At 40.9% G+C, this 17,357-nt stretch overlaps 1 protein-coding gene across 5 annotated transcripts; it reads left to right on the top strand.

The window, feature by feature from the left end:
* Positions 1-1,170: 1,170 nt before the first annotated feature.
* dcp2 (decapping mRNA 2) lies at positions 1,171-16,919 on the top strand. 5 transcript variants are annotated; one of them, XM_055875506.1, is made up of 10 exons: positions 1,171-1,796; positions 2,660-2,811; positions 3,107-3,234; positions 3,367-3,465; positions 3,619-3,771; positions 3,876-3,988; positions 8,203-8,307; positions 8,403-8,529; positions 13,870-13,921; positions 14,156-16,919. In XM_055875506.1, exons 1-10 carry the CDS (start codon positions 1,744-1,746, stop codon positions 14,296-14,298), a joined length of 1,125 nt encoding a protein of 374 aa, XP_055731481.1. In that variant the 5' UTR covers positions 1,171-1,743; the 3' UTR covers positions 14,299-16,919. The 5 variants fall into 5 exon arrangements, with proteins under 5 accessions (XP_055731481.1, XP_055731477.1, XP_055731479.1 ...); XM_055875502.1 differs by lacking the exons at positions 1,171-1,796; positions 2,660-2,811 and adding exons at positions 10,027-10,110; positions 13,601-13,663 and having other exon boundaries at positions 3,078-3,234; positions 8,403-8,583; XM_055875503.1 differs by lacking the exons at positions 1,171-1,796; positions 2,660-2,811 and adding exons at positions 10,027-10,110; positions 13,601-13,663 and having other exon boundaries at positions 3,083-3,234.
* The last annotated feature ends 438 nt before the right edge of the window (positions 16,920-17,357 follow it).

Below are 17,357 nucleotides of genomic sequence, written 5' to 3'. Positions count from 1 at the left end.
AAAACAATGAAATAACACATATTGGAATATTGGCAGTAACCAAAGATGTGTTAAACAAATCAAAATATATTTGAGATTCTTCAAAGTAGCCACCGTTTGCCTTGATGACAGCTTTGCACACTCTTGGCATTCTCTCAACCAGCTTCACCTGGAATGCTTTTCCAACAGTCTCGGAGTTCCCACATATGTTGAGCATTTGTTGGCTGCTTTTCCTTCACTCTGCGGTCCAACTCATCCCAAACCATCTCAATTGGGTTGAGGTTGGATGATCAAGGCAAAGGGTGGCTATTTGAAGAATCTGAAATATAAAATGTATTTTGATTTGTTTAACACTTTTTTTGGTTACTACATGATTCCATATGTGCTATTTCATAGTTTTGATGTCTTCACTATTATTCCAAGATGTAGAAAATAGTACAAATAAAAACCCTTGAATGAGTAGGTGTTCTAAAACTTTTGACCGGTAGTGTAGCTCTAGAGAAACTGTGCATTGAGCTCGCAGGGGGGGAAAACAAACAAATTGGAATTCAAATTATTGAACAGACATGAGTAAATTAGTTGTTTAAAAAATGAAAAAATAACCCCAATTATAATAAAGAAAAACCCTTGAATTAGTAGGTGTGTCCAAACGTTTGACTGGTACTATATGTACATATACAGTGGGGAGAACAAGTATTTGATACACTGACGATTTTGCAGCTTTTCCTACTTACAAAGCATGTAGAGGTCTGTAATTTTTGTCATAGGTACACTTCAACTGTGAGGGACGGAATCTAAAACAAAAATCCAGAAAATCACATTGTATGATTTTTAAGTAATTAATTAGCATTTTATTGCATTCAAAAAGGTCAATCCTAGGGTTCACTGCCATTCTGCCATTCATATCCTAAAAGAGCATCCAACTTTCAAATTACTGTCACAAATGAGAGGTTAATTTTGTCTAATTTATTGAATTAAACAACTATTAATATCCACACGTGTAGACGAGGGCAGTAGACTGAATAAATGGTTGTAGCTGTATAATGGTTTAGTGTTTTCACAGGTCGCTCACAATAGAAGATATAGAATATAACAACTTATAAGGGCACGTATAAAAATATTCTATATATTTTATTACTATAACAAGTTTATCTTATTTCTATAATAATGTAATTGTGGCCAAGGATATCGCATGTTATTTATTGTGCTTACTGCTCATGAAAAAGTGTTCTAATGCCACTGAATGTCGGCGTATAAAATGTAATTTACATAGCTACACAGGCCCTGCCTCTTCCTCAATAATGTCTAGTTGTCTACTTTATAATCTTGCTCGAATATCTTTGGTTACCGTTTCCTTGTTTTGTCAACCAAACTTAATAAAATTGGGCTCGAGTTATTGTGCGTCTTGATTGGTTAGAATATTTTTGATAGGCCATCATTTAGCCTAATAAGGTACCACCTATTTAACGTGGCCAGCCTTCCCTGATATACGATTGGATAATAACGTCCCCCACGTCATCAACAGTGTGGCGTTTCTATCTTTCTTTTTCGATTGCGCGGTGTTGGAGTTTGTTTTTAGCGAGCTAACGTAGCTTACATGTATTTATTTGTGTAAGTTTAGGGACATTTGACGAACCTGGCATACATAGTTCGCCTTGATTGATCAATAGAATGCATTGATTCGAGATTTAAGAAAATAGTAGCTTTGCGCTGTTTATTTTTCACCTCATTGTTTCGCGAGTTCGGGATGTTTTTATCCTCAACATGGAGACAAAAAGAGGGGAGATTCCCAACGGTGTATTGGACGACCTCTGCAGGTAAATACCGCGTCAAAAGTGACTAACTTGTTATCAAATATCATGTTTTGTTTTCTTACTAACACTACCCGGAGGAGTGTCTTTGTTGTGCTTGTGGCTTGTCATAACCTTGGTTGTGGATAGCTAGCTAGATACTGAGGTAGTTAGTCTGTCTCAAGTGACAATGGGGTTGACTTAACGAAAGTGCGTTGCATCAGTGTTCTCAGGATTGTATTAATTATGTAACAAAACGTTTCTCAAACGGAACGAAACGGGGAGGGACCTATCTGAAATTGATAATCAGATTGTATTGGTCACATACACGTGTTTAGCAGATGTTATTGCAGGTGTAGCGAAATGCAAGTGTTTCTAGCTACGACAGTGCAACAATATCAAGTAATATCCAACAATTTCACAACATATACACACATCTAAGTAAAGGAATGGATTTAAGAATATGTAAATATATGGACGAGCAATGTCAGAGCGGCATAGACTAAGACACGAAAATAGTATATACATATGAGATGAGTAATGCAAAATATGTAAACATTATTAAAGTGACTAGTGTACCATTTATTAAAGTGTCCAGTGATTTCAAGTCTATGTATATAGGCAGCAGCCTCTGTGCTAGTGATGGCTAATAGTCAAATATAAACTCGTGATTTGCTCAGTTTGGTTCTTAAACGGTTTTGGTAATGAATGCGCCCCTGGCTGCGTACACGGAACCTCAAGCTTCGCTACAGTCATGATGGTACATCATTAATGTTTGGCAACCGTCATGGTACTCAAACTGTATTGTGACATGGACCACAGTATGTTGTCTAATTAACTATATCCATGTAGTTCTGCTACTGTACTGATTTGACTCTCCTCTCTTCCAGTCGATTCATCCTCCACATCCCTAGTGAAGAGAGAGACAATGCTATCCGGGTGTGCTTCCAGATCGAGCTTGCCCATTGGTTCTACCTGGACTTCTGCATGCAGAATGCACCAGGATTACCTCAGTGCGGGATAAGGGACTTTGCCAAGGCTGATATCCTTACATGAGAATAATGATGTTAGAAGGGGCTGGGGGGGTTGCTATCATGTTCTTTTTGTCTTTGCTTAGTTAATTCCTGATTTAAAAAAAAAATAAATAATCATCTTTATGACCATAGGCCCGCTGTGTGAAAGGTTATGTACATGTCATCACCTAACAGTTCCTTGTTGAACTTCCAAAGACCCCACCACCTTCAATTCAAATATTGTCTTGTGAGGAGCGGTACATACAACTAAACTCAATATTTTTTTTGCAAATGTTCCTTATATTCTCCTTGACACCATGCTACTTTTTAATCATTGTCCATTCCTGCTGCCCAATGGGGAAGATGTACAGAAGGTTCTAGAACAGTGGAAGGAATATAAGATGGGTGTTCCAACCTATGGTGCCATTATTCTAGATGAGTCGCTTGACAATGTGCGTATAGTGCATACATTATAACACTGGCTGTGTATGGTGATACTTCCCGATAAACATTTCAGTTGTCTCTCGTGTGTGTGTGTGTGTGTTGTATGTCCTTTTATAATGTTTAATATTTCTTCTCTTTAGGCTTTGCTGGTTCAGGGTTATTTGGCCAAGTCAGGATGGGGCTTTCCAAAGGGAAAAGTCAATGAAGATGAGGCTCCCCATGTTTGTGCTGTACGAGAGGTAATTGCCTCTCATTAAATTATCTCAGTTTTGTAAGGTCTTTATAATTCTGATTTGGAAAGTCAATATTTGCTCAAATACAGAATGGCTAGATACTATATATGACATTTCATTCAATATTGTTTTCTCATACCCATGTCTATATTCTCTTAGGTTATGGAGGAGACGGGTTTCGATATCAAAGATCGCATCTGCAAAGACACGTACATCGAGCAAAAAATCACTGATCAGTTGGCCCGATTGTACATAATACCTGGGGTAGCCAAGGAGACGAAGTTCAACCCCAAAACAAGGAAGGAGATAAGGGTACGGTTACCCCTTTCTCATATTTTGTTCCTATTTACAATTTGTATTTACAACGCCGATGAAGAGAACAACTAGGACTAGCTATTGTGCTGTGTTTTTCCTAGAACATCGAGTGGTTCCCGATTGAGAAACTACCATGTCACAGGAACGACATGACTCCCAAGTCTAAACTTGGACTCGCCCCCAACAAGTTTTTCATGGCCATTCCTTTTGTCAGGTAAGTGTCTTATTGCGCTTCACACATTCAGAAGAACAGGCACTTAATGAACTAATGAAAGATTCATCTTTGGTCATCAAACCTGTAGACAAGGGGGGTGAGTCGTTTTAGACTATGACAAATACAAAGAAGAGATTCAGAGACAATTCAATAATGAACGTTTCCATAGAAACCTGAGTGTTGATCCCACACACAGGTGTTTCAAAGGGATATATGCTCTAATCTGGAGCAAGCCCTATTAAATAACCCTATCTCAAAACCTGACTATGAATACCTTTGCTGCAAATGTGTCATACATCCATGCCTGTACATTTTGCCGAAATTAAACAAACCTAAAACACAACAAGGCAATTATCCAGGCAGACCAGTGGTTGCGGGAATAGGCTCAACGCTAGAGCCATTGTCGAACTTCGTAGACTCTTTTATTAAATCACATGTGCAAGTATTGCCATCATATGTGAAAGACTATAGACTTCTTAAACAAGATCTCGCCAATAAAGGGTTTAACAGAAGACTGTTGGTCACATTTAAACATTAAGAGTATATGTAACAGCATTCCCCATTCGGGGTAGTTCACTATTTGAGAGACCGAGAAATTAACAAATACCCACCAACAAACTTTATATAAAAAAATATATAATTTACCCCCTTTTTCATGGTATCCAATCGCTAGTAATTACTATCTTGTCTCATCGCTACAACTCCCGTACGGGCTCGGGAGAGACGAAGGTCGAAAGCCACGCGTCCTCAGAAGCACAACCCAACCAAGCCGCACTGCTTCTTAACACAGCGCGCCTCCAACCCGGAAGCCAGCCGCACCAATGTGTCGGAGGAAACACCGTGCACCTGGCCCCCTTGGTTAGCGCGCACTGCGCCCGGCCCGCCACAGGAGTCGCTGGGACAAGGATATCCCTACCGGCCAAACCCTGCCTAACCCGGACGACGCTAGCCCAATTGTACGTCGCCCCACGGACCTCCCGGTCGTGGCCGGCTGCGACAGAGCCTGGGCGCGAACCCAGAGACTCTGGTGGCGCAGCTAGCACTGCGATGCAGCGCCCTAGACCACTGCGTCACCCGGGAGGCCCTCTGAAATATTATTTGTCTTATTTTTGGGGGTTGGTGGTTCAGCTGTAATATTGTAGCTTCCATCAATGTAATCAATCCCCACATATGTTTGGGGTAAATATATATATATACAGTACCAGTCAAAAGTTTGGACACCTACTCAAGGCTTTTTCTTGATTTTTACTATTTTCTACATTGTAGAATAATAGTGAAGACATCAAAACTATGGAATCATGTAGTAACCCAAAGTGGTGATTCTTCAAAGTAGCTACCTGTTGCCTTGATGACAGCTTTGCACACTCTTGGCATTCTCTCAACCAGCTTCACCTGGAATGCTTTTCCATCCATCTTGAAGGAGTTCCCACATATGTTGAGCACTTGTTGACTGCTTTTCCTCCACTCTGTGGCCTAACTCATCCCAAATCATCTCAATTGAGTTGAGGTCGGGTGATTGTGGAGGCCAGGTCATCTGATGCAGCACTCCATCACTCTCCTTCTTGGTCAAATAGTCCTTACACAGCCTGGAGGTGTGTGGGTCATTGTCCTGTTGAAAACACATGATTGTCCCACTAAGTGCAAACCAGATGGGATGGCATATCGCTGCAGAATGTTGTAGTAGTCATGCTGGTTAAGTGTGCCTTGAATTCTAAAAAAATCACAGACCGTGTCACCAGAAAAGCACCATCACACCACCACCTCCATGCTTCACAGTGGGAACCACACATGCAGAGATCATCCGTTCACCATCTCTGCGTCTCACAAGGACATGGTGGTTGGAACCAAAAATAAAAAATTTGGACTCATCCGACCAAATGACAGATTTCCACCGGTCTAATGTCCATTGCTTGTGTTTCTTGGTCCAAGCAAGTCTCTTCTTATTATTGGTGTCCTTTTAGTGGTGGTTGCTTTGCAGCAATTCGACAATGAAGGTCTGATTCACGCAGTCTCCTCTGAACAGTTGATGTTGAGATGTGTCTGTTACATGAACTCTGTGAAGCATTTATTTGGGCTGCAATCTGAGGTGCAGTTAACTCTAATGAACTTATCCTCTGCAGCAGCGGTAACTCTGGGTCTTCCTTTCCTGTGGCGGTCCTCGTGAGAGCCAGTTTCATTATAGCGCTTGATGGTTTCTGCGACCGCACTTGAAGAAGTTCTTGAAATGTTCTGCATGGACTGACCTTCATGTCTTTAAAGTAATGATGGACTGTCATTTCTCTTTGCTTATTTAAGCTGTTCTTGCCATAATATGGACTTGGTCTTTTACCAAATAGGGCCATCTTCATACACACTCCTACCTTGTCACAACACAACTGATTGTCTCAAACGCATTAAGAAGGAAATAAATTCCACAAATGTACTATTAACAAGGCACAGTTAAGGCAAAGGGTGGCTACTTCGAAGAATGTAAAATATATTTTCATTTGTTTAGCACTTTTTGTTTTTGGTTACTACATTCCATGTGTTATTTCATAGTTTTGATGTCTTCACTATTATTCTACAATGTAGAAAAATAAATAAAGAAATCCTGGAATGAGTAGCTGTCAACTTTTGACTGGTACTAGTATGTGTATATACACACATACAAACACCATTTAAAAAAAATATATATATATATATATTTTCTGCATTTCTGAAAGACTTGTTTGACAGCCAACTGCATGTGATAAGAGTAAACAGTGGAATACTCTAGTGTTGCTTTTTCAGTTTGTCAAAAAAAACCTGTCATTTCAGTGCAGCATGAATAACAAAATGGTAAAACTATTGTATGTTTAGGGTGTAGCCATAGGCGACGCCTGAGTTTCTAGTTTGGGGAAGCAAATTTTCACCAATTAAAAATGCACCTTCATAAAGCATTCCGTGCATCACCGGCATTTGCAGACTAATGTAAGAGAGCCTACTATTCATAATGTGATGATTGGATAGTCATTACATGCTAATAATTTAACTTGATTACTGTTGGCAAAATATACAGTTCAATGCATAGCTGAGTGTGTAGTTGCGTAGAGTAAGCCTAGGCTGTATCCAGATATGTTTCTTCTCCTTTTGCACAGGAAAATGTGGCCTTTTGTTATTAACGTATTTCATTCCTACTACACTTTTGAATAGCCTAGGACAAAAATTACAGGGTAGCCTATGACGACAACTACTCTGCTGATTACTGACAAACAGATTGATTAAAAATGACGCTCTCTGATCCATATAATAGGCTGACGGGTAGGGGACACACAAATACAATATGAAGTCCATCTAACCTGGAGGACAATATTATTGTCCAAAAACGAATTTTCAGGTGGCACTGACCCAACCATGATAAAGCGTGAATATGCACACTCACCGGGGACATGGACAATGCTCTCCGCTGGTGTCAATAAGATGGGCTATACTGTTCGCTCAATTAAGTTGAGAATTTTGATAACTTAAAGACGGTTTAGTCTCTTCATTATCTTGTCTTTCCAGACTATGTTTTCCAGAGATTGTATTTTGAAATATTGCGATATGCATGGCTGGACTTCCTCTACATTTCACTGTCTGTTGCTACTCGACAATCATCTATTTGGTATTTGCTGTGCGCGCTGACCAAGTTGCAGGCCATTCCGACTGCAGGCAATGCGATTTTGAAAACGATCCACAGCTTATTTTTAGGGTAAAGAAGCTAATGATCCTCTGGCCAAATCATGCTTTCTGGTGTAGTAGCCTATTATTTGAATGGTTGTATTTATTTCTGTAAAAGCTGGAGTAGGCGTTTTGAATGAATTTTCTTTAGGGTAAGTTTTTTTTTATTTAACTAGGAAAGTCCGTTAAGAACAAATTCTTATTTACAATGACAGCCAAACCCGGACGACGCTGGGCCAATTGTGCGCCGCCCTATGGGTCTCCCAATCACGGCCGGATGTGATGCAGCCTGGATTCGAACCAGGTACTGCAGTGACGCCTCTTGCACTGAAATGCAGTGTCTTAGACCACTGCGCTACTCGGGAGCCCCTTAGCATCCCCTAGCCTTATGGAGGCGTCACCTATAGTTGTAGCCAACTTGTACAGTATTTTATTGTGTATTCTTCTATCCTATGTGTATAAAGCTAATGTCCGTTTTTAATACCATTTTAATAATTCAGTCATTGATTCTAGCATCTCTACTTTGCCCTCCACAGACCACTCCGAGAATGGATTGCCAAGCGTAAAGGAGAGTCTACAGACAGTGATGAGGATTTTGCATCCAACGGCAGCACTCCATGCAAACCTCTGGACAAAGCACGGTAAGATACTTATGCCTATGCTAAAGACAATTTTTATATACATTTGGTGGACAAAGCTTTTTTGAATATGAATTTAATAATTTCTTCTTCTATAGCTCCAAGCATCGACGGGCCCAGATGTTGCCTGAGGCGTCTCCAGGAGAGGGGTGGGGGAAGCAGAAGCAACCCAAGCCTCTGGGACAGCTGAGCCAATACGAGGTCTCTGAACTCTTGAAAGCCAAGGTTGGTTGGTCTCTGCTGTTTGAAGGCTCGTCTATGGTCGGGAATGTCTGTTGGGTTAGTGCTGAGCGATTTTTGTGCTTTTTGAGGTTGTTTTGGTTAGATTATTAAAAAATAGTCACGTTTTTCGATTGCTGTTTCGATAAGAAAAACATTAAATGCATTATGAAATAATGACATTTTTAAATTTATTTTAGAGCTTTCTAATGGAAATTCCTAAGTAGCAAAAAATGGTGTACATTCAATTGCCAAAACATAGAAAATATGTTGTCTCTGTCAGGTCCACATTGGGTAGACATCAATAGAAAATGACTAAGAAGTCAAATATTTCAGTTGGTTACATTATTTAGTTTTTATTTGAATTTGATTATTTTTCATTCCGTAGTCATCATCTCTGCTCAGGAAGTAGCAGCCACCCAGACCACATCATCTCTGTGCTTCCTGTACTGTCTTTAGTCATTCTTTTTATTTAGCCTGCCTAAGTATGCTGCAGAGCTGTCTGACAATCATTTTACTACTTCTTCAAAGTAGTTAAGGCACACTTTCACGAACTGTCATTGTGTTGTGCACACTCCCCACTCATGCGCTCTGTGTGTAACGAACCTAATGTAGCGGGCATGAAAGTGTATCCATCCAGAGATCTGTATATATTGGTGAAATGCTCACGCGTGCTTAACTCGAGTCTCCCATTGACATGAATAAATGACCAATGGGGAAAGTCATTATCGTGCACTAATCTCAACGCTGAATCGGGCAGTATCAGAAAATGTTACGGCTCAGGTACCCCACACTTGCTCCAGCAGACTCTATAAATTGGATGCTTTGGGCAGTTATCCACAGGCCTGCTGCTGACACGTTTAGTTTAGACCAAATGCAAGATGGGGTGGGGGGGTGGGGATAGATGTATGAAATGTCTGTGGTACATCTTCAAAAATACTACAACGGATCAACTAACAAAAGCATGACAAACACTCAGGTTGAAACACATTGCATGCTCACTGTCAGTCTTCCTCCGGCAAAGCCAGATTGTTTAATTAATGGGCGAGGCAACACTGAGTGTGTGTTTACTCTGCACTAGGATACTGTAGCACACATCTCTTAGTGTGATCAAAACAATGCAGCAATTGTAATCCAGCATCAATTCACTCAAGGGCAAAAGGTCTGTTTTGGGTTGTTTTTCTGTTGCCAGCAGAGGGTGATGTCGCCTTAGTCTTCCCAGTTTGGCCTTGTTCAGAATCAGGCCTTGTAGAATGCAAAAATATTTCTGTGTCTAGCCTGAAATGATTTACTTTTTTTATCAAGAATTCCTGCTTTTCTGACAGCACCCATTAATCAAAACTGACCTAAACCAAAATAAAAAAAAATCTCCCAATTTTCTATGTTGTTCAGAGGCACTTCTACTACTATAGTATCATCAGTGGCTACTCAATATATTTTTTTCTTGTTGTTGAATGTCCCAAGTATGAGTCCTGGTTCTATGGTACTTGCTCCTGTCTGCAGAACCTCAATGTGAAAGGCAATGGGAAGAAGCACCAGGATTCTCCCAACCTGAAGAAAAGGGCCAATGGAGTCGGCAACCAGCAGGTGAAACTTAGCTTGGCTGAAGCTGTGTGTAACACCTCACCATAGTTTGTTAGGTGTGCTTGCTGAAAGTGAAAACTACTGAAATCTGGCTTACCTTTTCTCGTTATTGGCTTTTCTCCGCCACCTGTAGCCCCAAAACCGTAATGGCTACCAACATCAAAACTACTTTAAAACATCCAGGCTAGCACTAGTCTTTATTTTTTAGATTTTTTTTGTATGCTACTTTCTCACTGACTGCTTGTATTGCTTGCCAAAAAACTTCTGGATTTTGTGTATTCTATTACCATTTATAAAAAAATAAATATCGAAGCCCCATAGGCCATCCATTTTAGATTCGATACTGGTCTTCAACCATTTGCTCTACAAACATCAAACTGACGTTGACAGGTGCGAGCCGTCTCAACTTATATTTTTATATTTTTTATTTTACCTTTTATTTAACTAGGCAAGTCAGTTAAGAACAATTTCTTATTTTCAATGACGGCCTACAAGGGAACAGTGGGTTAACTGCCTTGTTCAGGGGCAGGACGACAGATTTTTTGCCTTGTCGGCTCGGGGATTCGATCTTGCAACCTTTCGGTTACTAGTCCAACGCTTTAACCACTAGGCCATTGATTGCGTCAATACAGCTTTTTATAGCTACCTTAAGATGAACGCTCTAACTGTAGTAACTGGAACATGCTCTGGATATGACTGTAGATGTAAAACCTTACAGCTTCCTGTCCCCCCCCCCCCCCCCCCCCCATGTCAATAGTGGACTACAGACTTCCACATTCTAAATCGCTGGTGCAGAACTATCAGAATGTTCAAACGAAAGCATTTTCAGAGCTTAAAACACATTTTATATTGGTTATGATGCTATAGTACTCACACTACCGTACTGTGTTAGCCCACTATAATAACGCCATACCTATAAGCCACCCCTAAATGGCTCACTAACTACTACCATTACTACTCCAGTCACTACTTCCTTTGTCATGTGTCAAACTTGCAAAATGCAAAAACCTTCTGCACACCCTATAGGAGAAGTGTGGGAAATCGGAACACAGCTTCGGTCGCTGTCTCCCTTTCGTCTTGTTTTTTACACCAGTGTTTCCCAAACCTGTACTCCTAGCCAATCCACTTATCGATGTATTCCCAAACTAGCACAGCTGATTCTAAATGGTCCCATTATAATCAAGCCCCTCGTTAGTTAAATCAGTGGACTGGTTTGGTTGTACTCCGGGATATGTTTATCTATCCTTATGAGGTATCAAACTTCACTATACATCTAGATCAACTAGACATTTAACTATAACTGACCTAGACCCTCTACACGTCTAACTATAACTGACCTAGACCCTCTACACGTCTAACTATAACTGACCTAGACCCTCTACACGTCTACAGTTGAAGTCGGAAGTTTACATACTAATTGTGTATTTGGTAGCATTGCCTTTTAAATTGTTAAACTTTGGTCAAAGTTTTGGGTAGCCTGCCACAAGCTTCACACAATAAGTTGGGTGAATTTTGGCCCATTCCTCCTGACAGAGCTGGTGTAACTGAGTCAGGTTTGTAGGCCTCCTTGCTCGCACTCGCTTTTTCCGTTCTGCCCACAAATGTTCTACAGGATTGAGGGCAGGTCTTTGTGTTGGCCACTCCAATACCTTGACTTTGTTGTCCTTAAGCCATTTTGCCACAACTTTGGAAGTATGCTTGGTGTCATTGTCCATTTGGAAGACACATTTGCGACCAAGCTTTAACTTCCTGACTGATGTCTTGATATGTTGCTTCAATATATCCACATCATTTTCCTGCCCCATGATGCCATCTATTTTGTGAAGTGCGCCAGTCCCTCCTGCAGGAAAGCACCCCCACAACATGATGCTGCCAACCCCGTGCTTCACAGTTGGGATGGTGTTCTTCGGCTTGCAAGCTTCCCCCTTTTTCCTCCAAACTTAACGATGGTCATTATGGCCAAACGGTTCTATTTTTGTTTCATCAGACCAAAGGACATTTTTCAAAAAAGTACGATCTTTGTCCCCATGTGCATTTGCAAACTGTAGTCTGGCTTTTTTATGGCGGTTTTGGAGCAGTGGCTTCTTCCTTGCTGAGTGGCCTTTCAGGTTATGTCGTTATAGGACTCATTTTACTGTGTATATTGATACTTTTGTACCTGTTTCCACCAGCATCTTCACAAGGTCCTTTGCTGCTGTTCTGGGATTGATTTGCACTTTTCTCACAAGTACGTTCATTTCTAGGAGACAGAACGCGTCTCCTTCCTGAGCGGTATGATGGCTGCTTGGTCCCATGGTGTTTATACTTGCGTACTATTGTTTGTACAGATGAAAGTGGTAACTTCAGGCGTTTGGAAATTGCTCCCAAGGATGAATCAGGCTTGTGGAGGTCTACAATTTTTTTTTTTCACTGGTCTTGTCTGATTTCTTTTGATTTTTCTCATGATGTCAAGCAACGAGGCACTGAGTTTGAAGGTAGGCCTTGAAATACATCCACAGGTACACCTCCAATTGACTCAAATGATGTCAATTAGCCTATTAGAAGCTTCTAAAGCCATGACATCATTTTCTGGAATTTTCCAGGCTGTTTAAAGGCACAGTCAACTTAGTGTATGTAAACTTCTGACCCACTGGAATCGTGATACAGTGAAATAATCAGTCAGTAAACAATTGTTGGAATAATTACTTGTGTCATGCACAAAGTACATGTCCTAACCGACTTCCCAAAACTATAGTTTCTTAACAAGACATTTGTAGAGTGTTTGAAAAACAAGTTTTAATTACTCCATCCTAAGTGTATGTAAACGTCTGACTTCAGCTGTAACTATAACTGACCTAGACCCTCTACACATCGAACTATAACTGACCTACACCCATCGAACTATAACTGACCTACACCCTCTACACATCATCATAGATGTAGGTCCAGACCAACTAAACCTTTCCCTAAATAAAACCAATTATACAAACTAGACCTCTAACTAGTCTAAACTATAGACCAGGATCTAGACCAACTTACTTGACCTCTACCGAGACTATAAGAACGTGGATTAAGTCTGAGTGCCAGTCTTTTCATGGCAACTCTTTGTCAAGCCAAGCATCTATAGCTTGACAAGCAATGGAGTTGGCAAGAGCACTAACCGATCTGGGACCAGGCTAGAGAAGGAGACAACAGATCTGGGACCAGGCTAGAGAAGGAGACAACAGATCTGGGACCAGGCTAGAGAAGGAGACAACAGATCTGGGACCAGGCTAGAGAAGGAGACAACAGATCTGGGACCAGGCTAGATGTAATCTAGACCAATACTAACAACACATCTAGCTAGATCTAATTTCTTGTGGACAGATGCAGGTAACATAAATGGTAGTAGCATCTGTCGACAGACTGGTATGCGACAACTAACGAGGAACTTTGTTCTGCTACGCTGATTTTCCGTCGCTGATCATTTGGACAAATCACGATTTCACAGGTGCTCGCATCTTTCCAATTTCAGAAGGGACTTGCCCGAAACTGGCCGACCGTTTCTGTTGAGAGGGGTGGAGACTTCGCTAGTCTCGTTAGTACATTTTCTAACCTGTCTCCCCTTTCTAGTTATTATCTACTAATTTAATGCAAATCGGTCTCGCATTTTAAATTGCAATTATATTCATGTGTTCAATGGTGATTGTGCGTATTGTTGGTTTTTGCTTGATGTTTAATCATAGTCTGTTGATTTATCATGGACATATTTTTTTGCATTTAAAATGTTAACTGTTCTTCCAGAAAGAGGAGAAGAGACTTCAGCCCAGGAGACTGCAGGACAACTTCGACACAGGTATTGCACAAAGTGAAGATTAGGAATGAGACAAGTTTTCAGTAGATATGTAACAGCTTTTATGTGCTGTTTGAAGCAACTATATGTAAAAAAAAAATCAGACACATTGTTTTGGGTCCCTCTTTTTCACTATAGAGACTTCTAACTAGCTCAGGGGTGGCTGTGACTCCTGGAGGTGAACTCTCCCTCTGTGTCCACTGGCCTTGAGTGAAATTGCTCCCTTTCTCTTCCCAGATGCAGCACTGCCATCTGACACGTGCAGTTCCACCAATGGGCAGCAGGTGGTCTGCAACGGCAACTGTGAACACCTCTCCTCCAGGTCCTTCCTCAACTTCAAGTTCGACAGGGAAGCCATCATGAAATGCTTTGACTCCTGAAATAGCCAACCAACGGACACCTTGGTCGTGTTCAGTAGGGACCAAAAGGAAGTAAATGCATTTTTTTTTTTGCTTTTCGTTGTATGCCCTAATGAACACGACCCTGGAATGGCAGACTAGCAGATACTTCAGTTCAATGGCACGGCAGCCCCTCCAACCTTAGGGTTGAGATGAAGAGTACTGACCACATATATATAAAAGCCTTCTGTCGTAGGTTTAATTTTTTGTCAAGCACAGAAAGGTGAACTAGGTGTCGCTGTTTCTTCATTCAAGCCGAATCCTTACTTTGGGATTCTTAGTAACTTAGTTTCGCTTCCAGGAAATCATGCAGTGATGTCAATGGCAAAAAATAGGGATGAACAGTTTGTACTCTTGTGCACAGATCTCTAGTTAGGATTCAGCCCATATGATCCAGATTTACTAAGCATTTGCATCAGGTGCAAATGTTGTACCTGTATTTTTAGAGGGAATTAATCACGGAAAATAGAGTTGGGGGGGGTTGAAAATACAGGTTCTGAGAAGAAAGACGGTAAAGGTAGATTTAAAGGTTAAATAAAGGTGGATGAAGATAGAGTTTTAACTTTGGGGTTTCAGCCCCTGTTGACACGAACAAAGCATATGTTTAGTAAACCTGGCCAGTGAGTGAAGTCGGCGCCATAACTTGCCCAGTTCAGTGTTTGTTTTTTTGTTTTGTTTTGTTTTTGTCTAATTTTTAATGGATGACATAGCCCAACTTTGGTCAGTTTCACCGCCTTACCAACTGAGCTCCCGATTTATGTTTTATGGCAGTGGTTCCCAACCAGGGGTCCTAGGACCACTTGGTGTACGTGGTCTATCCACAGGGGGTACATAAGAAGACTCATGAGACCATAGGACTGCTGGTAAAATGCACATGAGGGGGTACTGCAGGGGTACTCCGGGTAGAGCAAAATTCAGTTGCAGTGGTACAGTAACCGAAAAAGGTTGGGAACCACTTTTTTTTGTGTATAGCTGGTGTGAACTGATCTGAGGCTAAGCACAGAGTACTGTACATTGTGCTTCTACGCTTTATCCCCAAAGTCATAGGGCTGGTGTAGATTGTCTTGTACAGGCAGTCATGTTGAATGGCTCAAGCAGTGTCCGCTCTAAGTAGCCTCGTCCTACCAACTGTGATGCCAATGGCCGCGTTCCAGGTCAAGCTTTTTTTGCAGTCGTGCATCTCAGAAGTTTGCTATATGATACGAATGTGGTTTCCACAATGTTAAATGTGATTTTGTGCAGCACGACTGCAATAAAGACAACCTGGTACGTGTCCTATGTCTGTCTTGTCTGGGGTCTGTAGCAGGGCTTGGTGCAGCTAGCCTGACTTCAGAGGCTGATGGCAGAGATGTAAGACTGAAACAGCTTGTGTTAAGATTCTTCTGTGCAAAACACATGACTCTCACAATGCGCCTGGTTAACAAAGTAGCTTTACCTATTCTACACCTGGAACAAGACAAATCACATTTTACACTAGGGAACAGTAACAGGGGGATGTAATCCTAAAACAAAATAGAAATAAAAATGTCCTGTTTTCTAGCTTTTGTTTGTTCTCCCTTCTAAAAATGATTCAAAACTGAAAGCACAGGTGCAAAGGCTTAGTAAATTTAGCCCAATATGTGTGGTACAAAGCATACTGCTAACTGGCATACGACTATGAATGAAATCAATTTACCCTTGCATCATCAGTATGCTTGTTGGAAGTATTTCAGACCTCTGAATCACAATACCGTGCCTGCTAGGCTACTACACGTTATGTTTTTCATGGCAACAAGTCATAACTGTGACTGGAATGTAATGTATGATTGAACAATAAATTGACCCTACATGTAGTCAAAGGTAGGTTTTTAGAGAACTTAATGGTAATATTTTAATTGATGCTAAGTAATGCATTGTGGTTATAATGCATGTAATACTTGTCCTAAGCATATATGAACCCCACTGTTTTAGTAAGTGTCATCTCTTCATGATTCTTTAATAGGACTTCTATTTTCAGTCTGAAGCATTGTAAGGGCTCATACCTGCTTATAACAGGTAATGAAGCATCATACCTGCTTATAACCGGTAATGAAGCCTGCTTATAACCGGTAATGAAGCGTCATACCTGCTTATAACAGGTAATGAAGCGTCATACCTGCTTGCATTAAGTTTGTAGAGGCATTACAAACTTAATGTTCATAGATGGTTATTCAACAATACATGAACATAGGCTTCTCATTCAGGAGGGCGCAACGTTACAGAATGTTTACATAGAAATCGATTGTGTAGAAGATAAACACATCATGTAGAATCGAGACTCTTCATCATTACATGTCTACGTTGCACCTCACGGAATCAGTCCCATGATTCAATCTGAGTAAGAGACAGTCTCAACAGGAACCCGTTAGAGATGTTAAAAGACATACGTCCCTCTCTTTGATCTTGTTCTGGTGACACTTCCTAACGGCAGTCATTTCCCCGTCTGTGGTCGGCACTCTGCGCTGAGACAGGGTAATGATTCCATCTTTGTTGTTGTTGTATTTCTGGAGTGGAGGTATTTCGGCCTTTCCAGCAGCAAACTCTGATAATAAAGAATTAAAATACTGGTCAGAAGTGTCCTGTAACCTCTTCACATTGCTTCATCACTCTCCCTTACTGGAATAACTGCTTTTAAAGTCATTCGAGTCTCACTGCTCTCTTACAAGTAGCTCAAATAGTAGGCTACTTTTTTAGTCCTAGAATTAGCCACTGTGTGATTCCATAACCACCTGTTCTCGCCTGTGCTCGAGGCGGTCTGCTAGTTAACCCAGGTGCCTGCTGAGAAAAAATATGAGTTTTGATATTAGGTATGGTATGCTGATGAACCCGTGGGACTAGGACGAAGCAGGACTTTCCTTTTGATTAACAGTGTTGCATTCACCGCGTATGGTTCATTCTCATGTGTCTGTAACAAATACCTGTTCATAAGGGTACAACATTGAAATGTATTGTATAGAGTGGATATGATGGTCTGTCATATAGAATAGGGAACCATGTCAGCTCTATTCGTTACATTTCTATCT

This window comes from Salvelinus fontinalis, chromosome 21 (genome assembly GCF_029448725.1).
Source record: "Salvelinus fontinalis isolate EN_2023a chromosome 21, ASM2944872v1, whole genome shotgun sequence".
Classification (NCBI taxonomy): domain Eukaryota; kingdom Metazoa; phylum Chordata; class Actinopteri; order Salmoniformes; family Salmonidae; genus Salvelinus; species Salvelinus fontinalis.
Note: the sequence above shows the minus strand (reverse complement) of the source record. Positions and strands in the feature narration are given on the sequence as shown.